The 23848-nt window shown below is 37.1% G+C and overlaps 2 protein-coding genes and 1 long non-coding RNA gene across 3 annotated transcripts; 1 reads left to right on the plus strand and 2 right to left on the minus strand.

Annotated features, from left to right (window-relative positions):
- Window positions 1-6487: 6487 nt before the first annotated feature.
- On the minus strand, window positions 6488-12235 carry LOC130985374 (probable DEAD-box ATP-dependent RNA helicase 48). The gene is made up of 11 exons (XM_057908333.1): window positions 11099-12235; window positions 10883-10989; window positions 10167-10222; window positions 9859-10083; window positions 9543-9749; window positions 9359-9445; window positions 9111-9206; window positions 8808-9023; window positions 8307-8489; window positions 7674-7948; window positions 6488-6759 (listed from the first exon to the last, which is right to left on the minus strand). The coding sequence occupies exons 1-10, from the start codon at window positions 12172-12174 to the stop codon at window positions 7718-7720; spliced, it is 2484 nt and encodes an 827-aa protein (XP_057764316.1). The 5' UTR covers window positions 12175-12235; the 3' UTR covers window positions 6488-6759; window positions 7674-7717.
- Window positions 12236-18396: 6161 nt separating this feature from the next.
- Window positions 18397-19047, plus strand: LOC130985381 (uncharacterized). The gene is made up of 2 exons (XR_009088954.1): window positions 18397-18670; window positions 18766-19047. It is a non-coding gene; the product is annotated as an uncharacterized LOC130985381 (long non-coding RNA).
- A 3486-nt stretch (window positions 19048-22533) lies between these two features.
- Window positions 22534-23279, minus strand: LOC130985386 (uncharacterized). The gene has a single exon (XM_057908348.1). It carries the CDS (start codon window positions 23136-23138, stop codon window positions 22686-22688), a length of 453 nt encoding a protein of 150 aa, XP_057764331.1. The 5' UTR covers window positions 23139-23279; the 3' UTR covers window positions 22534-22685.
- Between the last annotated feature and the right edge of the window lie 569 nt (window positions 23280-23848).

Here is a 23848-nt window from a genome sequence, read left to right on the forward strand (position 1 = left end):
ATATGTATATATTGTACTTTGATGCATTACTTTTGCTAAATTATTCCCACCAATTATTGTTGTCCCATTATGATCATTACAAATTAAAATAAAAACCTCAAACATTCAATTCGCTATCATTTTCTTTTGTCTAAACTCTTAACCGCAAATCGAAATGTTTAATAACCTCCCAAGCTTTAATTTTCTCGTTATAATTATTTGATGCATATGCATGGCGTACCAAAATAAAGAATTAAATGTGAATTTAAAGGTTTGAATTTTACGAGGTACGCGGCTCATTTCGATTTAGAATAAAAAAATGAAAAACGAATCTCATACAGTTGCTGACAGTTTATTAATTTTGATAATGTGATAATATGATATGATTATAGAAGATAAATTAGTTGACCACTAGCTACTCGTAACAAAGACATTTAAGACCCTTATTTTAATTTCTTCCATCGAAAAATGAAAATTCGCTCAATTATATGAAAGCGTCCAACGTCCAAATACCAAGAACTGCCAAAAACGAAACAAATAATTAAATAAATTAATAACATAAAAAAAGAATGATAAATCTTCATTTCGTGTAGTGCTAAGAATGATAGCAATAATTCAAACAAATCAACTCTATATCTTGTATACATGCTATAATAATAATCCAAAACAACTTTTTTTCCTAATTTACAAACCACAAAATATATAATATAATATCAACATCATCATCTACACATTAACTTCTACATGAAATAAAAACTTAAAAACAATGATGCTAAAAGAAAAGAAACACACTAATCTCTCTGCAAAAATTACTTTCTTATCTGAACATAACTAAACCCAGCTGCGAGATCAGTTGTGAAGAGGGTTCGGCCCTCCCGGAGTTTTTCGATTCGAGACGCCGTAAATCGATTCATCTTCTTTGTCTCTCGATCTCGTCGGACTTTCCGCCGGCAAATGCCATGAATACTTTGAAAGAAGTCTCGACGACGAAGAAGAATTTTCAGCCGTTGATTCCGCCGGGAATTCGCGACAGTCGGAGATGGCGAGGAAGATGATCAGAATGATCAGCAGAAATGGGGTTTTGGGAGAATGATTTTTCATAATATATGAAAAATGTTGAAGAAGAGAAATGGTAGAGATATGTGAGAAAATGTGTTGTTATGGCACCAAGAAGCTTAAATAAGTCATCATATGATCTTATATAAGTTGGAATGACTAAATTGGCCCCCATGATTGTGTGTGAAATGGGTTCTTGATTTTAATTAGAGGCTTCCAAATTGTAGCCATTTCTGTTGACCATCTTGTAGTTATGACTTTTCTTGAATAGTTTAAATTTAATTGAGTTGTTTAAGTTTGGTATTTGGAAGTTGTATATCATGTATAATTGGTTTAGTGTTTGAAGTCAAGAAAAAGAGTCACACACGATATTATCAATTCCCACACGTTGCAACACTTTCTCTCTTTTCATGAATCAAGAATTGAAATTATGCTCGTGGGCTTGACAAATTGAGCCAAGGAGTTAGCTTAAATTCTACTTTTGTGCATATTGAGATTAATTTAATTTTAGACGCCGTTGTTTTTATCTTATTATTATATTTACATATATATATTTTGCTATGGCCGGTGTCATCATCATCATCATTATATTAGAAACAATAGGGCCGAATGACCCTATTCAACATACAACATCAAATTTTGTCCATCATTTGAAAAAACATAAATTTTGGCCATTTTTTGTATGTCATGACTATTCTACCCTTCTCTCTCTCTCCTCTCTCTTTCTCATCTCCCTCTCTCTCTCCAGCGGCTCCTCTCTCTTCCTCATCTCCCTCTCTCTGCTCCAGCGGCTCCTCTCTCTTTCCCATCTCCCTCTATCTCTCTCTCTCCAGCGGCTGCGCGGCAGCGGCGCCGAGCTTGGAGAATTCGTCGGAGCTCTCGCGGCGGTGGTGGAGGAGATCCTCTCTCTCTCTCTCTCTCTCTCCAGCGGCTGTCGCTCTTTCCTCTCTCTTTCTCATCTCCCTCTCTCTCTCTCCAGCGCGCGGCGGCGGCAGATTTGGTCTAATGAGGCGGCGGCGGTGGATCTGATCTGATCGTTGCGCCGCCTCCTCCATCGGCAGATCTGATCTCCGCCTCCTTCGATTTCAGCCATGGCAGATCTGATCTGATCTGTGTGCTACACGTATGGCATTTATGACACTATTAGTGCTATAAGTGCACACTTCCCCCTAGGGTTTAGATATTCCGGCCATTTAGGGTTTAGATTATCCATTTGAGGTTTAGATGTTCCATTTAGGGTTTAGATTATCCATTTAGGGTTTAGATGTTCCATTTAGGGTTTAAATGATGTTGTTTGTTTCTGTATTTGTGTTGCACGTATGGCACTAATAGTGCCATAAGTGCCCAAAATGATTATTTTACTTGGTTTTATTTTGGATTTCCGTTGGCACTTATGGCACTGTTAGTGCCATAAGTGCCAACGAAAATCCAAAATAAACCAAAGTAAAATCTTGGCACTTATGGCACTAATAGTGCCATAAGCGCCTAACCCGATCCGGCACGCGACCCGCGTGCCTGATCCTACCCAGTCCGCCTCATTAAGGGTAACAACGTCCAAATCAATAAAAATGGCCAAAATTTGTGTTTTTTCAATGTGTGGTCATAAATTGTGTTTTATGCTTCATTTTGGCTACTTCAAAATTTTACTATTATTATTACTCCCTCCGTCCATGAAAAAGAGTCCCATTTGGGACTCGGCACGGGTTTTAAGAAAGTTGTGAAAGTAGGTGTAAGAGGAGTGAGAAGTATATTTATAGGGGTAGTGTTAATATGACTTTTAAAACTTCTTAATTCTCAATTAGAATCAAACAATCAATTCCAGCAAATTAAACCAACGAATTCTAGCAAATTAAACCAACATTCAGATTCAAACTTAATCGAAAAAAAATCAGATTCAAACAATGAATTCCAGCAAATTAAACCAACATTTCAGATTCAAATTCAAACAAATTCGATTAATGAACAAACAATTTCAAGCAATATTGAACAAACAATTTCAACAACAAATTCAAACAAATTCGATTCCAACAAGAAATGAATTTCAGCAACAAATTTTAACACATTCAACAAATCGATTCCAATAACAAATTTAGAAAATTCCTAACAACAAATTTCAGCAACAAATCGATTCCACCAACAAATTTAAGAAATTACAACAATAAATTCAAATAATTTCAACAAAAAGATTCGATCAACATTTTTAGGAAATTCCAGCAACAAACTCAGGAAATTCCAGCAACAAATTCGAAAAAATTCAGAACAAAATCAGTAAATGAACATTATGAGAAAAAAAACTAAAATTTGGGGCTGTCGTATGTTCGGACAGTGAGTGGGAGTCGAAGCTAGGGGCAGCCATGGTTGCCGGAATTTCTGAGACAGCAAGGGATTGTCGTTGTTACCTGAGAACAAAGGGCTGATTTCTGGATCTATAGAGAGAGAGAGAGGAGTGAAGAGCGACAACGAAGGCAGTGGGTTCTCCTACAGCTGCTGATTGTTGCGTCGGAGAGAGGGGCGGTCGGTTGTGGCGCTCTTCACCGGGGAAGAGAGGCGAGCCGTGCAGTGCATGTGGCTCCTAACCTTGAAAAAGGAGCCAACAATTTGAGGGACGCGATGTCTGAAGGTTTCGCGCTCACTGGGAAGCGGCGATTTGAGGGAGGCGACAATTTGGGGAAGGCGGCGATTTGGGATTTCCGAGGGTTTCGCCTCCTCCACGCTCGATGAGATCACCGGAATCGCCTCAATCGAGCAGAATCTCCTCGTCGTTGCCGGCCAAACCCGCGACTCTCTGGTTGAGTGTGGGTCGCCGTCAACACTTGGAAAAACGTCGAAAATAACTCCATCAAAGGGAGGCGGCGATGAACTCCGATTTGGGGGTTTCAAAGGGAGAAGACGACTATGGGGTAAAAATGAATGGAAGAAATTAGGAATGAATATTGACCAAATAGTAATGGAAGAAATTGGGGTAATGCGTAAAAGAGAAAGATTAGGATTTAATTAAGAAATTAAAAAAATTGTTTATCATTTATTGTGGTGGGTCCATGAATGGCAAATCAAGTAAATAGATAAATCAAAAAAGGGTAAAATTGTATAAAAAGTGAAACAGGACTCTTTTTTGTGGACAAAAAAAAGAGGGGAAACAGGACTCTTTTTCGTGGACGGAGGGAGTATTATTATTATTATTATTATTATTATTATTATTATTATTATTATTATTATTATTATTATTATTATTATTAGTTTGGTAAAATACGAAATGAAAAATATTAGTTTAGATTTAATGTGAATGCATGGTTTGGAGTGGCATTTCGTGGATAATCGAGTGCCAAATCTTGAAAGACATTTGGCTGGAATTTTGGGCAGTTTGACTTGTAAGAAGGCGAATCATTCGTTGTTAATCGTTATGAGATTTAATATTTGAATAAATATTGATTGTTAATAGTAAAGTCTCATGTGCCGACAGAGTAGTGATGCACATGATTTAGAAGTGTTGATAATAAATTATTATGAGCATTGAATGTCCAAATATAAATATGCAGTACTGCAAGATGGTCTTCCCACAATAAATTCATTGTTTCCACACAATTATTAATTGTTGACATTTAAATTTGAGGTATTTCTTATGCTATACGGCATATATATATGTTACTATACCTTGAAATGGCCGGTCTTTCTTGGCTCTACCGTCTCATTAATAATCGTGCTGGATTATATTTCAAATTCGAAAGTATTAATTTTATTTCTGAAATAAATTTGGAATTTGAATATGGATCCAATGCCATGTACGTAATTTAATTATATTACTATATACGTTGGCAATTAGGTAGATGCCAGACGTGATGATAGATACATTTAGATGCTACATTAATTTCATTTTGTATATGCACTTGAAGAGATGTATAGTATGGGTACGTGTTGTTTGAACAAATATATTTATGAATTCTTGTGGTGATTTTAGTACCCATTTCCATTTGTGTGAAAATGTATATAAATGTGAATTTGTTTTCTTTTAGTTGAGATTTTGACCTCGATTAATCACTTTTATAAATACGAGGAATATTATTAAGCTAATTACACACACTTTTAGAGTATTGTGGTTATGTTTTGCATCAACATGATCACGATGTGATTTAATTAATCTAAACATGAAAATGACACAAAAAGAATTTGATTAACACGCCCCACTTTCCATAGAGCAATTTCAAGATTAATGTGTGTAATTAGCGAAATAAGATAAAAGCTTTATTTTCTGTCGATGAGATTAATTTCCCTGTCTTTCTCTCTATCAATTTGCAAGTGTAAATAAGATAATATTATTTATTATGTGAGCCAAACTTGTGGCTTGGAAAATAATTAACACAAATTAGATTAGTGATTGAAAAGAGCAAGAAGTTGAAATTAAAACCTAAAAATTGAATCTTGATTATAAAAATTTTACTATTATGATGCGATGGTTTCTGGGCTCCTCTCATTCGTCAATACACTCAAGCATGCCTACTTTCTTCCTCTCTCGCGTGCACACAAAAGCTACAAGCTTGGCTCACATAATAAATTAATCTCATTGACACATGTTTGTCATGTAATCTAATTTGTCATGTTACCTAATTTAGATTAAAATGATACTCACTCTGTCTCATTTAACACGACCCTTTTACCATCGTGGGTTATTCCATTAATACAAATGACTCATTTCAAAATGGATTTTTTGGCTCTTGCACTTTCTATCACTATTTTTCTTAATGATCGTGCCCACAAGTAAGGAGTCACAAAAAATTGACTAAACACTCTTTTTCTTAATTACTCCCTCCGTCCCACGAATCTTGACACATATTCCTTTGCGGACCGTCCCATGAATCTTGACACATGTTTAAATAAGGTAATAAATTTTACCTTCCCTCTCCTACTTTATCACTTTTATACTTTATTAACTACACACTTAAAACACTAATCTACAATTCATTAATTCCCGTGCCGAAACCAAACGTGTATTCGTGGGACGGAGAGAGTACAACTTACTATTAGTTTTCAATTAGAATCTAATAAGAATTTAATTGAATTAACTGAAAACATAAAAAACACAAAGGGCCGGCCGGCGCCGCACATGCGACCGGCCGACAAGGGACCTGCTGAATAATAATTTGGCCATAATTTTTACTCCAATTTACAAAATTATGGCTTAATTAATAACTTTAAAAGAATCGAGTAAAATCCAAAAACCTTGCAAGGGCTTTGCCATTCTTTTTTGCTTTTAAGACAAATTGAGTGAGGGAATTGAAGATACAAAATTTGAGTTTTGAAATTCTGCTTCATTACACCAGGGTTTGTGATCGTCAGTTAGTCTATTCACTTCACTTAAATAAATTAGATAATGAAAATGTTTCTAAAATTTAATCAAACTCAAATTATTTTAGCATCAACCAATCAATACAAGATTACGAAATTATCACGCGTGCAGTTATGGAAGCAGACAAGCACTTAAAAAAATTATCTAAAAAAATATAAACACATAAATATGATCTGGCCTATTAATTATATGATGGCCGGTTTAGGTGAATATATAATTCAAGTTTGATGGAAATCCATGCAGCGACGTCACTTTTCTTTGTTTCAAGACAATAATAAATTTCAGATAAAGGTCGCTTTCAACTTCACTTTCATCAACTATTATCATTGATTTTGACGAGAATTTCGTGTGCTCTTCACTCTTCATCCTGATTTGACTCAATACTGCAAAATTTGTTAAAAATTAAATTATTGCACCAAGTTCTTTCTAGAAATAAAAAAAAAAAATCTCCAAACTTTACAGAAGAATTAAACTAATTCCTAGCAATTGTGATTTTATTTTACTCTTAAAAAAACTGACAATTTTGTGAATTTTTAGCTTTACATGGATCACCGAAACCATATAGAACTCCAAGTCATCAACTTTGACTTTGGAAAAGAAAAAAAAGAAGAGTCAAATTGCTAAAAAGAATACTGAAACACCAACCTTTCAAGTTATTTTAAGCAGTTTACCTAACCTTTAAAAAGTTTACATAGTAATTTTCAACATTTAATTTGCTTGTTTTTTTTTTTTTTTTTTTTTTAATATGGAATAAAAGAATATCTTTTTAAGTTTATTGAAACCCACATAACCACTACTTTTGATGAAGAGTAAACCAAAATTCCTGTACAATATAAAACCAAATTTGTGTCCTTTTCCATTTGCTTATTTGGTCAATCATACTGCTAATCTTTCATTTTCATTCAGTGTGTAATCAGGCACATGGTGTATGTAATGCAATGCACCAACAAAAATAAAAATATTTAATTTGTATTTCAAGGAAAAACATAATCTAGTCTAAACTATTTTTTTTGTATTTATCTGAAGTCACCACGCATCCAATTCAAGGACCACAACAAACTGCGTAGATGACTAATCATTTTGTTTTTGTTTCTTCAAAGAGCCAACATGTGCCAATATGAAATATACCAGCTAAGAAATGAAATTTGGTTGTAACGTGTAAGTAAATACTATCATAAAAATTCTCTCATCATTTGCAAAGATATTATTTCAACATCTTGAAAGCAATAGTGCAAATCCAACTAAACCTGTGTGAAGAGTTACAAATCATATGCACCACAAGAGTTAGAGAACGGACCTCCTCGCAATGCAGAGACAACATTATATACAAGGTTGAAGGAACTAGTTTCGTAGTTGAATGCCAGGGATGCCTTTCAACCCCATCTTCACTGCAGTTTTACGGAAGAGCGCAGGTGGCTTCTGTAGACCGATGGATGCGGCAAATTGGTTGGCCAACTCCACCAATGTTGTTTTGTCCCTTCCAATGGCGTTTATCGAGTTGTAATAACCGAGCCAGGCATGATAAGCAGCTTCTTTGATACTAGTGTCAATCCTGTCCATTTTCTCTTGTATCTGCATGTGTTCAACAACCAAATATTTACAACAGGAAATGACAAAAGAAAATCAACATAGAAACAAATATATGCATTTCCTGAGATTATGAAAATTTGGTAGTACTATCTCTTCTTGTCAACAGCCAACCGTAAACACACTCCATAAAAAGAAGGTGAAATGTCCGACACAGAGAACAAAAAGATGCTTCTCGATAAAGAAGGTAAGCTGGGAAACAATTTCTCCATGTCCCGAACGTCTCAGTTCATAGTCTTACAAGGGTAACTAGTTGCATCTAGATTAACACTTGCACCATACCACCAAACTCTATCTATTTGTTTGCTTAGGTTTGGAAATTATGCAAAAGAGGTCCCCATACCTTCTGCATCACATCAGGATCTAGTTCTGGTGAAGGGAGTTTCTCGAGAGGAAGATCCTTTATATCATCCAAGAAGTATTGTTCCCATGGCGCAAGCAATAGGCATCCTTCACCATCTTTCCCTTGCCGCCCTGTTCTTCCGAGTCTATGAATATATTGCCCTCGATCTGGGGGAATGCCAACCTGAAAGTACCAGATTTGGATTCTTCAACATAATATGGAATAAAATGCGTGTATATAGGATAAAATCACTAGAGAAGGAACATTAGAGAGAAATTAAAAAGGATAGGATTAGGATAAGGGAAAAGCCTTGCGAGAATTTAGAAGATGGAAATTTCAAGAAAGGAAACCAAAAGAAAAATGAGTATATTGGTAATACCCTTTCAACAGCAGCAAAGCTAAGAAATTAACTAACTAGACAGGAAGTGTTCTATGTTAAAGAGCTAGAATCCCGATCGGGTAGAGTTCTGGAACTTGTACGAAAACGCAATTAATCACCACCTGAATGACTAGCGTAACATCAGGATAGTTCAACCCTCTTGCAGAGACATCAGAAGTAACCAGAATGGCTTGTTTTGCTTCCTTGAATTCTTCAGAGACCCGAGCACGATAGAGTGGAGGCTTTCTGGAGTGCAGCTCTCTGGCATTCAATTTCATCTCCCGCAAAAGGGAGAACATGAGTGATGTCATCATTGCAGTTGCACAGAAAACAATAACCTAGTGAGTCAAAAAGAAGTCCATAAGAATTGGAACAGAGCGTTTCTAAGTATTCCTACGAAAAAAGCAACAGCAGCAGCAACCTACCTTGTACTCAGGCACTTGAGATATATGGCTTTTCAACAGATGGTGTACTATCTGTATATGCTGGTCATGGTGTGCAACATGATAAAATTGCTTAACCTGAATAAAGAAGTTGTAGGTCAACAAGCTTGTCATCTAGAAAACTACAACATAATGAGAGAGCAGGAGAGGGAAAAATCAACATCTGGACTATACAATGCTCAATTTAAGAGAAATCCACAACCGGACCACCAGCAGTCACAAAAATATACCTTTGCATTTGTCTCCACAGATTCAAGCCCCAGGGTATTTATATAAGCATGTTCCCTTTTCAGAACAAGCTGAGATATTCGACGGACCTGAGGTTGTAAAATGGGAACATAGTAAGCAATAGTAGATTACATCTCCGACACTATCTACTAATCTATCAATAAGATGCAAGCTCAAAATTTAGACCTCCTTAGGGACTGTAGCCGAAAAGAGTAATGACTGCTTCTTGCGAGGCAAACAATCAACTATTTTCTCCATATCCTTACGAAACCCCAGGTCAAGCAAGCGGTCCGCTTCATCAAGTACAAGCATCTGCAGTCCCATCAAGCGCACTGAGATGGCAGACTTGTTCTCGATGTGATCCAGCAATCTACCAGGAGTTGCAACGAGTATCTGCAATCATCATACTCTCAATAGAAACAGAAAACAATAGTGACAGACAACTATAGTTTCCAGGCCGATCTATCGCATAAGTTGGAAAAAGTTGAAAACGTATGCATACATGGCATGGATCTGATTCTAGGCGTCTCTGATCATCTTTAAAGCGTGTCCCTCCAACTAAAGTTAGCACACCTATGCCACTGTGGTGTTTTAGGAGTACATTTGCTTCAGCAGCTATTTGACTTGCAAGTTCTCTAGCAGGGCAAATAATAAGAACATATATAGGTGGCACCCGCTGATTAGTGCTCTTACTTGATGCCTTCAGAACTGTTTCAATAGCAGGAAGCTGTATATGTTTAGCAAAAGAATGAGCAGGATAAATGAATTAATCAAAGAACAAAATAAAAAACGAAATGTGTAGAGATATACCAAAAAAGCAATACTCTTGCCTGTGCCAGCCCTAGCTTTGACTAAAGCATCCTTACCTGTGAACAAGAGCAATCATTTCTCTGATTATTAGAAACAAATAAAGAATTTAATTTTAAAAACTGAAGAAATAGGTGTAATATATTTTTCCTCCTAAGAAATCATGAAAAAATGTGTAATGAACTACAAAATAATATCTGAGATCCTGTAACGAAACCGAATATCAAAAGAAAAGCATCAGAGAACCAAAAATTATACATATAAAAGAAAAGAAGAAAAAGATCCACGGGTTGGTTTTGCACCATTCTCTCTATCAAAATCTAATAGCTGAGAAACCAATATCCTAATCTCACAACTGATTACTTGAATTCAATCCAAATACCGCATGTTTCTTAAAACCAATACAGTATCACCAACCAGCAGAGTCACTGCAGCAATAGACATGAGTCGCATGAGGTTAACCATTTATGCTTAATCAGCAAACCAAATTAAATTACAGTTCTAATATTTCTTTCATGATAGTGTTTGTGATATTGCTCAAATACATAGAGGAGTTCGCCATACTCTAATATATGAAGAGCGAGAACATAATGACAAAGCTCTAAAGTAGCAAGCAAGAACTAAATGACAAAAGACTAAGATCTGAAGTAACGTGTCAACTTAAAAGCTATGCAATTCTTTCCACAGAACCAAATTTAAAGAGTAGATGTGACTACAACCTTCAAGGCAGGCAGAGAGGGTCGCCTCTTGCACCGTGGTCATCTGCACATAACCAGCCTCAGTAAGTGCTTTGACAGTCAAGGGAGACACATCACACTCGTCGAACCTGAAAAGGGATCAATCCAAATCTCTCATTTCCAATCAATCAAAGTAATAGATATCTACCACAATAGGAATTACAAGATTCAAAATTTCACAAATGACGCCCCTCCAACCTTTTTGTACTTAGTAGTGATTCCTCTTCATCTTTTCCCTCATGCTGCATGCTATTCCGCTGTCTGATCTCCTCTCTAATCTTCTCAACCTCCTGCGATAAATCAATCTCACCTTCCAATTGTTCCAACTGCACACGTTTTGTTCTCTTCATATCATACTTCCCCAATGCCGCACTACTGCTCAAAACCTTCTTGGCACTTCCCATATCGACATCATCATCATCATAGTCATCACTGTCATCATCATCCGAATTCACTCCCCTTCCTCGAAACCTAGGCCACTTCGACCTTTTAGGATCCAAGCCATCTTTAACTACAGACTTTTCACTATTTCTTACAAAATTCAACCTCTTACTCTTCGCACGCGCAGCATCTACAGAATAGTAACAATTCGAATTCAACAAATTGCTCACGCCTATCAAACCTCCAAGCTTAGGATTTCCCATTAAATTCAAGCCATTATTCATCTTCCCAAAATACTCATTTCCAATACCACCCATCAGATTATCACCCCACCTGGCGTAAGTAGAAAACCGCCTAGGTTTAGCTACACCGACACTGATATTTCCGAAAAGATGGCTCTTTTGAATCTTCTCACCGCCATTAGAGATCGACCTCTCCGCAATCAATTTCTGCAAATTAATAGGGTCGCCTAAGAATCTGCTTTTCCCCGTCTTATTGACCGGAACTGTCAAGGGGCCATCGTTCTCGTTCCATAAATCCTCTGCGCCTTCCTTCATAAAGCGATCAGCTAGAGCCTTGATGTGCTCCTCGGGAGTCATGGGGCCGTAATTGGGCTGGTTTTGACGGGGTTTTTCAGGGGCGAAACCAGGGTTTTCAGCAGCGGCGACTTTGGCCCGGATTTCGGAGCGAACTCTAGCCTGATAGAGTTGCTTTTCTTGTTCGAGAAGACGTTTCTCTTTCTCTCGGGCTTTCTTCTCGTGCAAGCGCTTCCACTGCCACTTGTTGATCCCGCCGGGAAACGTCCGAGGGCCGCCGCCCATGCGGCGGAGAAATGTGAGTCTGTGGCGGAGTGATTTGGAATGAGTGTGGAGAAAAATAGAGGCGAAATGCATTTTTTGAATTTGGAAAAATTGTTTGCTCCAGGGTTTAGGGTTTAAGAATTGCCAACTTCTTTCCTGTTTTTTCTATATCAACCTGTTTGCCCTATCAATTTAACATTTTTAAAATGTTTTACTTTTTTATTTTTATTTTTGAGTTAATTGCTCCTAAATACACGAACTTTTACTGAACTATGGAATTGCACATCACCTTTAAAATCCATTGTATAATACATCATCTTTAACCTTTTTTTAGATTTTTCCCACGACCAAAAAATCCCCAATCGAAAAAATGACTTTGACAGTCGATAAATTAAAATAATCGAGCCCTAATTTCCAGCCTTTGTACTCCCTTCCATTCTTCTTCTTCTTCGCAAAAGAGCATGAATACCAATTCGAAATATTAGCTATTCTATTCATTTTTTCTACTAGGTTTTGTTTTTTGGAAGATTTCTCTTCACTATCAGAAATTAGCTATGCTGATAATTTTTGAAACTTTAATTTCCCTTATAGTGCTTGATACTGATCAACTCATATCCTCCCCCTAAAATTAAGGTGGCTTGTTCTTCTTATTAGTAATATGCATGGCATGCACAAAATCATATACTATTACTTTGGTGTTGTAGTTTGGGTTAATTGCCTCTAAATCCTTAAACTATAGTCACTTTCCGTTTTTTCCTTCAATCTTTGAACTTTCTATAAAAACCACCAACTATTGATTTTCCCTATTTTCCCATGACGAATTTTTCGGCCAAATTCGTACACACATGGAATCAGAATTATCTAACGTGGACACGCCGGATACTTAATAAAACGATGCCGTGTGTATTGTACATAAACGACGTCGTTTTACACGTTCTTGTTCAAATAAAATTAGGGTTCTTGCTGAAACCCTCAATTAGACACGTCGGCGGCTGAAAAGCGCCGCGGCGATGGCGGCCTGTACTTTCTGATGATGCGGAGGTGCAGCGACACTGCTATTGTCATGGTGATGCGGAGGTGTGTGCGATGTACTTCCCGGCCAGAAATTAAGAAAGGGAGATGAGCCTGAGGGGGAGCAAATGGTGGACGGCGATGGTGGCGGCGTGTACTGTTGTTGTCCGTCGAGATAGAGTATAAGGGGTTGGGTGGTGGTCCTTGTGGCTACTTCTCAGCCGGTTGATGGAGTAGGAAGACGGCTGGGCGGCGTTACTGTTGCCGCAGGGGCGAGGCATATTGGGATTCGGGATCGATCCTCCGGCTGCTGGTCAATCGATCCTCTGGCTGCCGTTCGATTGAAATCAAAGTAGATGGGGCCTAGGGTTTTGGGATTTGGCAGATTGGGGATTTTTTCCATCTGCGTCAGAGAGAGTTTTTCTGTATCAGAGAGAGCTTGGAGAGGGGGAAAGGGCGGCGATGCCCTGGTTATCGTCGTTGTCGCCGACGAGAAAGAGTGGCGGCTGTTCGCCGAAAGAGAAGAAATAATACAAATTTAGGGAAGGGGCCAGGGTGCGTGTGTGGCATCCGTATAGGGTTATGTGGCATACACTGCACACGTGGACGCCACGTTTTAAGTGAATATCACCACATAGGATAATTCCAATATCGAATTTGGCCAGAAATTACAGTCATGGGAAAATTGGAAAAATCGATAGTTGGTGGATTTTAATAGAAAGTTCAAAGATTGAGGAAAAAAATAGAAATTGACTATAGTTTAAGAATTTAGAGGCAATTAACCCTTGTAATTTATCTATAAATGAGTAAGTTGTTGAATACACAACCTTGTGCCTTTATGCTTGGATTTTAATTGTGCCAGTTGGGACTGACTAATTGACTTAATGGTCTTGTGTAATTTGTTTTCCATTACATTTCAGCCTGCAACTTAAATTTCCATTAACAAGTTTTCCATTGACTTAATGGTGTGTTCTTGCGAAGAAGAAGAATGGAAGGGAGTACAAAGGCTGGAAATTAGAGCTCGATTATTTTAATTTGCAATTCACTTGTGGAGTACTTAAAAACGACGTAGTTTTTTGAAGTTGGGCGACACATCATTTTTCAGGTGTTCCAACGTGATTACGTGTCATTTTCTGACTGCCAAGTCATTTTTCCGATTGAGGACTTTTTGCCTGTGGGAAAAATTAGAAAAAAAAGTGAAAACAATATTATACTGCAGATTTTAAATGTGATGTGTAATTCCAAAATTCGGTGAAAGTTTGTGTATTTAGGGGCAATTAACCCTTTATTTTTTGTAATTGGGGGTGACCGGGAGATCACTCACTCTTTTGAAAACAAGGCCTACCATTCAGTTAATGTTTTTGTAATGTTTAATGCAGTATATTTTTAGAACTTTTATTTCTTTTATATGTTGTTTTTTTTTAATAATTATACTTTATTATTTTTCTTAAGAAAAAAAATATTTTATTTCAAATCACAACGTACAATGTCCAAGAACCAGGATGGAAAGTTCGACTTCCAAGCCATTATATCACAAGAAAAGAAAATAAAAATTGCTAGACTATTAGCTGCTCGATTAGCTTTGCTACTAGCATGTTAGAAATTCAAAACCACTTTCTCTTTTGATTGTAAAATAACCGAATAAATATCATCACATTAAGAATTCATCTCTAAAAAAATTTCATGCACAACGTGGATGGCAAGGAGAAAGTCCAAATAGATAACTATTGGCCCCAAGTCATTCTCTAAGCAAAAGCTAATCCCAAGGATCCTCGCATGAAGTTCTCCAACAATAATCTTCTCAGTATAACGAATCTTGTGAGCCACATTTGCAATAGCATTACATATATTATCTCTTAAGATAAAGTCCACTCTCATAGCTCGTCTCTCGTGATGCGCTTAAACATTGGTGTCGAGGCACAACGCATCATATGCGACGACATCCAAAGCTTCAACCCTTCTTTGGGCAACAGCTAGTGCGAGCGACTATTTAGCATCCTGATAGTAGGATAATGAGACAGATACACTCCCACGACATGTAAAAAATAGATGACATCTCCCACCAACTCTCCATGCATGTTTGACATCACACAAGAATCGCTAAATGAACCACAATATGACAAACCAACACTCTAGCTTATCCACATTGAGCCTAACATATATGGTTCTACAAATGTCTTTGGTGATATAAACATCGGATCTCCCTCAAAAAATTAAACTTTTTCCAAATCATATTCACGAAATCACAGTAAATAATTAAGATACTGAGAAATGGTGTCCATGCTTTCTTACACTAGTGGCACAGGCCCCTAGTCGGAAGATGATGTATCGCAAGGGTTTGCCTATGTTGCCAACAAGTTCGTTGTTGCTCTCCATGCAAAGTGTTTGATCTTCGGCAGGACATTTAAGAATCAGACACAACCCCACCACTCCTTGCTATGAGAAGATGAAGAGAATGGTGGGGGTGTAGAAACCAGTCTCACAAAGGTAACCTGGCTTCATCGAATATCTCCATTTCTCATCGCGAGTCTAATATCTGGTATCATCACACGTGTCTTCACAAGTTTAATAGAAGTAATGCATTTCACCTCAAAAGGTAAAACAGATTCAGTCAATAACTTTGTATTCCACTCCGTCGGACCAGCAAAACATCAGCAACTCGTTAGTCGTCACTGATCACCTGGATACAAGCGTGCCCACTTGCGGTTCCCGGAATCCATGCATCACATCGAGCCTTAACAGATCGACCATTCCTAATTTACCATTTTAATCCAAGATTCAATAGTTCATGACTCCAGCAAAGGGACCGCCACAAGTATGATGTGTTGGAAGAAATTGGGACGTCGAAAACATTAGTCTCCCGGTAGTAACGCCCCTTAAGAACTCTAGCAAGGAAAATATTTGGAAACTTAATAAGTCGCACCATTTGTTTAGCCAGCGGAGCCTTATTAAATACTGGCACTTTTCTTAACCCAACCCTTCATTCGACTTCGGCATGTAAAGTTTATCCCAAGAAGCAAAATGCATGTTTTTGTCATTCTCCGATCCACCCCACCAAAAGTTCACACAAGCCCTTCCAATATTTGCTCAGATAGCATCAAGAATATTGAATCAAGACATGGTGTAAATCTGCATTTCTTGAATAACAGATTTGATCAAGACCTCTTTACCACCTACTAAGAAAAAATTGTGTTTCCAAGAGAAAAGCTTCTTTGACACCCTCACCCGAAGATAATCGAACTAAACCTTATTTTTACGTAGGATAAACGTAAGGAGAACCAGATACATCTAGTGCCCCTCCATTTCTCGAACACCCAAGATTTGAACCGTCTTCCAAATCTTAGCTGCCGAGGTGTTCAGACTAAAAGTAATAGTAAATTTTAGACTAAGCAATTCATAATGTTTGACGGAACTGCGATGCATTCTCTGCCGATATATTGTTAATGAGTTTTTGAATAGTCTCAGAAGGTAAATCACGAGCTCTCTTGACTAGCCATCCATAGAAATATCCACCACGTCCTTACTATCACGTTTTTTTCCCATAAGATAAACCTCATTATAAGCTTCCTCTCCCTCTCCTTCCACTTTTCCCCCTCTCGACCCTCATCTTCCCCAGGTATCCCATCTTCTAACACACCACTTTTTAACCTCTCTGCCTTGCAAACCTCCTTCTAGTGGGGAGGGGGGTCTCCCAACCCCTCCACGCTCATAAACGATAGCACACTTATGATATTTGATTGGTGAGAGAACGTTTCATCCTCCGAATCCATTTTTTCCCATGTACTCACCTATCTCTCTCTTCATCTGATCGTGCCAGGTTACCGGGTACAATGTCCTTATTCTTACCATTGTTAGACATTTTCTTATCACTTACCAAAATGCCAAGCTCTTTAATGCTCTCATCCCCGGACAAGAAGAATATCCATTATCTTTCCCGAAAGCCTTTGAGAAGGTTGTACTAGACTTTGGTCCTTATTAGGATTAAAATTTCAATGGTGATCAAGGGTCTTTGGTGCGTTAAGCCAATTGCCATATCTTAGGTTATTCAATCCATCGAGCCGTCTTCACAAAAGCGTAGCATATTCCCTACTTTACCGCACCCATAACAAAAGTTGTGTAGTTTCTCGTAAAGCAAAAGAATAATCGCGCTCGACATCTGGAACCAACCGTGCACATCTCTATAAGGGTTTAGAGATAGACCAACGGATCCGCATACGGGCAAATCGCCCCAAGCATAGTCCTTTTGATCCCATATATATCAATTTCAAGTACCGTACCAATTTTCTCACCAATTTTCCGGATAACATCCGGGTGCATGCAAGCCATCGGTAGATTATGGCACTGTTTCAATCTCGTGAACTCTTCAAACTTGACCTCTGAACAGTTTTGAAAACCCTTAGGTTGAGCAAATAACATAAGATCCTGATAAAAGTAGCATGTAAGGCGTGGAGTTGAAAAGTGAATCACGAAAATATTAGCGCCGACCTTCTCCATGTCCATTTTGCATGTGTTTCGATTAGAGGATAGAAGCGAGAAGATATAAAGGATTATCTATCTCTAGTAACACGACCTTACCCACAACACACAACTGCACCTCAATTGCTTCCATCACAACTTAATGAAAAAGAAAAATGGCACAGCTAGCCCGACCAAATTCCTTTATGTCACTAGCTTCTCATCATTTTATTATTGCTTTTATTCTTTTATTTTGTTATAATTAAAACTCACTGCATCCTTATGAAAATTTGATGATGTGTTGTGTAGAGACAAGATAACACAAGATATCTAAAATTGATAGTTAATTTAATATTATATATAAGGCTAGTAAATCGATTCCGGTTATCCGGTTAAAACCGGAACCGAACCAATACGGTTATCGGTTATTATTTTTGTTGTTAATCGGTTAATCGGTCGGTTGACCGATTAAACCGAATTAATCGGTTTACAATTAAATTAATTAATTGATTTTTATTTTATTATATTAAAATTCAGAAAATAGATACCAAATTATATTTATTGATTTTCTCTCAAACGCTGCTACGCAATCTCTGTGTTTTTTTTTTTTTTTTTTTTACGCAATCTCTGTGTTTTTTTTTTTTTTTTTTTTTTTTTTTTTTTTTGATCGGGCAAAGTCATGTTAGATGTTAGTAGTTAGTTCCCCATCCACTCCAAGAACCACCTTATCTCTCCATTCACCAAACTCCACCTTATATCTCCAATCTCCAATTCGCTCCCAAGAGGGATCGAACCCGGGTCACTTCACTTAAGTGAGGACCCGGTGGCCAGTGGGCTAAGCCCTCTGGTTACGCAATCTCTGTGTTCTCTCTCCTTTAACCATTTTCTGCCCTTTACCGTCTATCTCCCCATCCTTCTCCGGCGGACGTTGCTGGTTCTTGCCGCCTCCGGCGCGACGATGACGGCGTCTCCCCCCCATTTTTTCTATCTTCTCTCTTTCCCCATCTCATTAAATTAATGCTACCTAGGGTTCTCTCTAAATTTCCCCCTTCAATTCCACTTTTCCGGTGAAGTCTGTCGTCGTCGCTGCTACTACCGCCGCCTGAACGTCTCCCTGCCTCAGGTAAGCCTCTCAACCTCTCGTTGTCTCTCTTTTTCCCTCTCTGCCTCTCGATCTCTATCAGTCTGTCTCTCTCTCTCATCTTCCTCTATTGGCAGCCATCGCAGACCACTCTGGCGCAGGCGGCACTGGCGGTCGCCGCCGTCGGACGCGCCCCATCGTTGTGGCTCGCAGCTGCTGCTGGTGCGCCCCATCAGATCTGCGGACGAATCCATGGTGGATAAGAAAATGGGATCTGAATCTTGATTTTTTGTGTGTTTTTTATCTTGAGATGAATCGACAGTGGGGGAAGGAAGGATTGTTGGGAGCGCCCCATTATTCATGTACAAAATACGAATTTGATTGTTTATGATTGCGAAATACTCCCTCCGTCCCTGAAATAAGTTCTTCTTTTTCCTTCTTGGGACGTCCCCCAAATAAGTTCCTCTTTCTTTCTTTCCATTTTTGGACAACTACCCCACCACTAATAATACTTTATTTATTCTTACTTTTCACTTTTTCACCACTCCCAATATTAATTATAACATTTTTCCACCTTTTCACCACTCTCAATACTAATTATAATATATTTTTCTCCACTATCAATACAATTTACCATTTTTCCTTAAAACCCGTGCCGTCCCCAAAGAGGAACTTATTTTGGGGACGGAGGGAGTAGTATTGTTGTGGCTGTTGGATTTAACATTTAGATGAAGGAAAAATACGAATTTGATGGTTTATGATTGTGAAATAGTGATTGTTCATGCTTTCGTGGCTGTCCTTGTGATCAAACAGAGATGCAAAGGCCCTCCAGGAGAAGAGTGTGAAGAAGGCAACTCAGATAACTATCTAATTGATCGGTTAATCGGTTAACCGGATCGAAAATTGGTTCGATTTTTGGTTATTACTTTCGCTCTTAATCAGTTCCGGTTAACCGGTAAACCGGTTCGGTTATAACCGAACCGGACTGATTATCAGCCCTAATTATATAATATACTATACGCATATAATAATAATAATAATAATAATAATAATAATAATAATAATAATAATAATTTAAGGGTTTACAACCCTAATTAAAATTTAATAGTCATTAAATAAAAGCAACAAATACCAAAAACTCATTTAAAAAAAAAAAAAGTAAAAATCGACAGTGGTGCAAAAGTAGGTGGCATTTAGTGTAGCACACTAAAAAGTGGTGTAGATGACCATAAATCGATGTCATAAATTCTTCGTAATCGAAACCTAATTGCTCATATCTCAATATTAATGATCCATATCCATATTAAATTTGGGATTTTAGTCAAAGATTTGTGCAATCGGGGCAACATCTATAAATATATACCTGTCCTAATAGAAGAGCTCTGATTTTCAAATCAAAGTGCATGTTTTGTTGGTAGAAAAAAAATAAAAAAATTGTAAGAGGTAGAATGAGATTTGAGGTGGTGTTGGTGATTGCAATGTTGATGATGTTGGCTCCTCAACAAGTCCAAGGATTTATAACCATCGATATCCATCCATGTACGGAACAGGCTTGCAAGGATGCATGCATCAAAATTGTGAAACAGAATTACAAACATTCTCATTGCTATGGTGGAGACCAGTTTTGTATGTGTTTTGGATAATTATATTCAATAAGGTACGAGAATTCCATAAGTAATAAACGTAAAATAAATCTGTTTTAGGCATCTCCTATTTGTTTGATTTGGGTGTCCGTATTTTACAATATTTTGTTTGTAAATTTAGGGAAATCATTAATTGTTTTACATCCTCCAATCTCAGAATGAAACCGATGATTAGGCTCATAAAAAGAAATTTGCAGTTTTATTAGGCTTCGAACTTTAAAGCATCACAAGTCAATGCTTAAAAATTTAAAGAGTTGTGTTTGATTGTTGGCAAGAATATATACTAGTATTTTTTATTGGCGTGAAACTCTAGCAAAGTAGCAATTCATATTTGTGAGTATTGGATATTTTCATATTTAATATTGTGACAATCGTAAAAGGTTGAAGTCTACGGTTGAGAATATGATGCTTTATTAGTGTTTTCAAAGGATACTCACTCAACCTACTCAAGAACTTCAAAAAGAAAATATGGATTCTTTATTGAAAAAAAAAAGTTACATCTCATATTTTATCTAATAAATGCGACAGTATTCAGTATTTTGTAAAGAGCATCATATTAGAACCACCAAGAACTAATTCTATATTAGTCGACTTAATTAATTTAGACATGAAAAGAGTGACCTCATTCGTTTCATCAAATTCAGAACGACTAATTTTGAAGATTAAATTGACACGGATCTGAAATCCAAAACCTTTAACCTCATTAATTAATGATAAATCACCAAAGAACGGATCCAAAATTTATCGTTAGGGTATTGAGCTTGTTGAAGTTTGGAGATTGTAGATATTGTGCGGGGCGATAGCTCTCGTGCCAAATTTCTTTAGTCGACCGTACAATTTGTTTTTATGTCTAAGTAGAATTTTAATTAATTTAGAATTAGAACACATTCTCTTACTATAGTAAATAGTTATTCTCTTTTTATTGATTTAACAAGTACATTGAAAATACATAAAGAACTATTATATCTATATTTTTTTAAATTGTTCTAACTTTTACAAAAATAAATTAATTTTTATTATTTATATAGTTCGTAATCATAGTTTAACTAGAGGATTAACTCAAACTTAACATTGAAAATTAACTGAGAAAGAAAAACAGACAAAAGTAATACTAGTATAAATTAAACAAACTAATGTAACAATTCATTATAAAATGTTAAACAATTAGAGTACTGGATAATTACAATTATTAAAACAATATAGTATGTTCTCTCTAGTATTTATATATATTTCATCTATCAACAATAAAACTTCATAAAATTCCTCTCTAGGACGCCCACAAAAAACCTTTTTTTTCATATAATATCTCATTTATATTTAATTTTTCACATCTTCACCACTCACATATTCACAATACAAATTAAAACAACACGACACTAAACACATTTTTATCATTTCCAATATATACACTCAACAACCTCATCTTAAAACTCGTGTTAAAAAACTCAAAATTTGGGAGGGACTTCAACAAGCCACCCGGGATCTGCCAATGTTAATCACTCAATGAATAGACCAACATACAAACATTGTTTCATCAATCATCATATTCAGAAAGAAAGAAAAAATGGATCCGTGAATGTTAATATCACTCTATCAATAGACCAATACACAAATATTGTTTCATCAGATTCAGAAAGAAAGGAAAAATGGAGTCCGCCAATGTTAATATCATTCCATCAATAAATCAACACACAAACATAGTTTCATCCAATTCAGAAAGAAAGTAAAAATGGCACAAAGTTTCGATGCTCTCATTTTACTTAACTTTTGCAGTCAATCCCAAGTGAAGAGTTGAACTATATTCATATGGTGAGGGCAGAGAAATAGAAGTAATGCTCTTCCATTTGAAGAACATTGTCAACAGAAGCACAAGGCTTGTTGAAAACGAGCAACGTAATCTTGGTGCCTCAAAAACTTGTTTACGACTCTGATTGGTGAAATCATACTGTATCTGATGACATGCTTCTAATTTTGGTTGTGTTTTATAGTATTAACAATTAAGTGAGAGAAAAACAATACGAAAACCACATGTTGCTTGATTTTATTTACCCAAAACTACAAATAATAATGTTCACTCGGAACACAACACTTTTTCACTCTCACTAGGCAATTTTAGAGTAATTAAATTTTGAATAGATTTTACAAACCAACAAGGAATACTGAAAACCCTGTCCAAATTCATTTAATAGCTGAATGTTACACATAATGGAATATTCCTTCAACTTAGGGTGAGCTGAAGAAAATGGAATGAATATCATGATATGTTAGAAATGTGGAATCAGTTGCATTGCATTAATAAAAGTAGTTCATCCAAGAAAGATGCAGAGCCATTACCAAGAATGGAAAATTGTGCAAGCAGAGCATATGTAGATTCCCAAAAACTAAGCTTAAAACAAAAACCCTAACCATCAAAATCATCGGATCTTGGCAACGATGTTGGAAATGAGGTTGTCGATATCGAGCGCCTTGAGCGGCGGAAAGGGCCTCTTCATATCCAGCAGGCTGACGAAAACCTCCCCGCCTTCCTCGCGAATCTCGAAGCAGCCCCGCCTCGGCTTCTCCCGGTTGACCACCACGTTGACTCCGGCCACCTCCTTCTCCAGCCCCTCCTTCACCTTCATCGCCCTAATCTTGAACTGGGTGCACTGCTTGCAGTGCTCGATCACGATGGTCTTCATGCTTTCTGCTTTCGGGGACGCCGCCGCCTCGGCTTCTTGCTTGGCGGCGGCGGCGGCCTTGATTTTCTTCTTCTTGGGCGGCTCTGGGTAAGCAGGTGGAGTGACGGCGGCGCTGGAGAGGCGGGCGGACCTCCGGACAACCGGGGCGGCGGTGTCACTGGGAGTTGGCTGTTTCCGTTTTGGTGGCATTTTGAAATCAAACGGAAAAGGCACTTTCTGGAATGTGGGTGAATGTTATCTCCCTTTTGATTTATTTGGAAGGAGAGAGTGAGTGGGTTTCCCGCCATTTTGAATTGTGGTACATGCTTTGAACCCTCTGTTTTTGAGAATCGTGACGGTCTTTTCTTAGGGCTACCTACACCAAGGCTACATATGTATATTCATCCACAATAGTCCATGCATTCTAAAATGCCACGTCACCTCTAAAATCTCATTTATTATCGACGTAATTACTAGATAAAAAAGTAGATGAGTTTCTAAAACTGATTTGATATTTTAGAATTAATATGCAAATATTATGTGGGTTAAAAAAATTTTAAGCTACAATTTCTCAATGATAAACTTTAAAGTGTTAATAGGGGAATCTACCCACTTCCATAATATGTCTATGAAAAATACCCACCCCCTAGTAAGGGGGTGGGTATTTTTCATAGACATATTATGGGGGTGGATACTAAATTGTTGAATTTTGGGCTAATTCGTCATATTAGTCGGGCTCAAAAAATTTATATATATATTTTAATTAATATATTTATCTTGATAATTTATATTTGTAACAAATAAATATACACATAAATAAGTGATATTTCAACATCAACTTACACAATATGCAATTCTTAGAGGGATATGGATGTATATATTTTTCTAAAATGATTATCATTTTCTAATTTTTACATCTA

This window comes from Salvia miltiorrhiza, chromosome 1 (assembly GCF_028751815.1).
Source record: "Salvia miltiorrhiza cultivar Shanhuang (shh) chromosome 1, IMPLAD_Smil_shh, whole genome shotgun sequence".
NCBI classification, from domain to species: domain Eukaryota; kingdom Viridiplantae; phylum Streptophyta; class Magnoliopsida; order Lamiales; family Lamiaceae; genus Salvia; species Salvia miltiorrhiza.

Excerpts from the sequence above, each read along its gene's own strand:
- LOC130985374 (XM_057908333.1), bottom strand. The coding sequence starts at position 12,174 with ATGCATTTCGCCTCTATTTTTCTCCACACTCATTCCAAATCACTCCGC. Across the intron at positions 9,446-9,542 it reads CGGCTACAGTCCCTAAGGAG|GTCCGTCGAATATCTCAGCT; the intron begins GTCTAAATTTTG and ends TTACAACCTCAG. Across the intron at positions 9,207-9,358 it reads CTGTGGAGACAAATGCAAAG|GTTAAGCAATTTTATCATGT; the intron begins GTATATTTTTGT and ends TTCTTTATTCAG.
- LOC130985386 (XM_057908348.1), bottom strand. The coding sequence starts at position 23,138 with ATGCCACCAAAACGGAAACAGCCAACTCCCAGTGACACCGCCGCCCCG.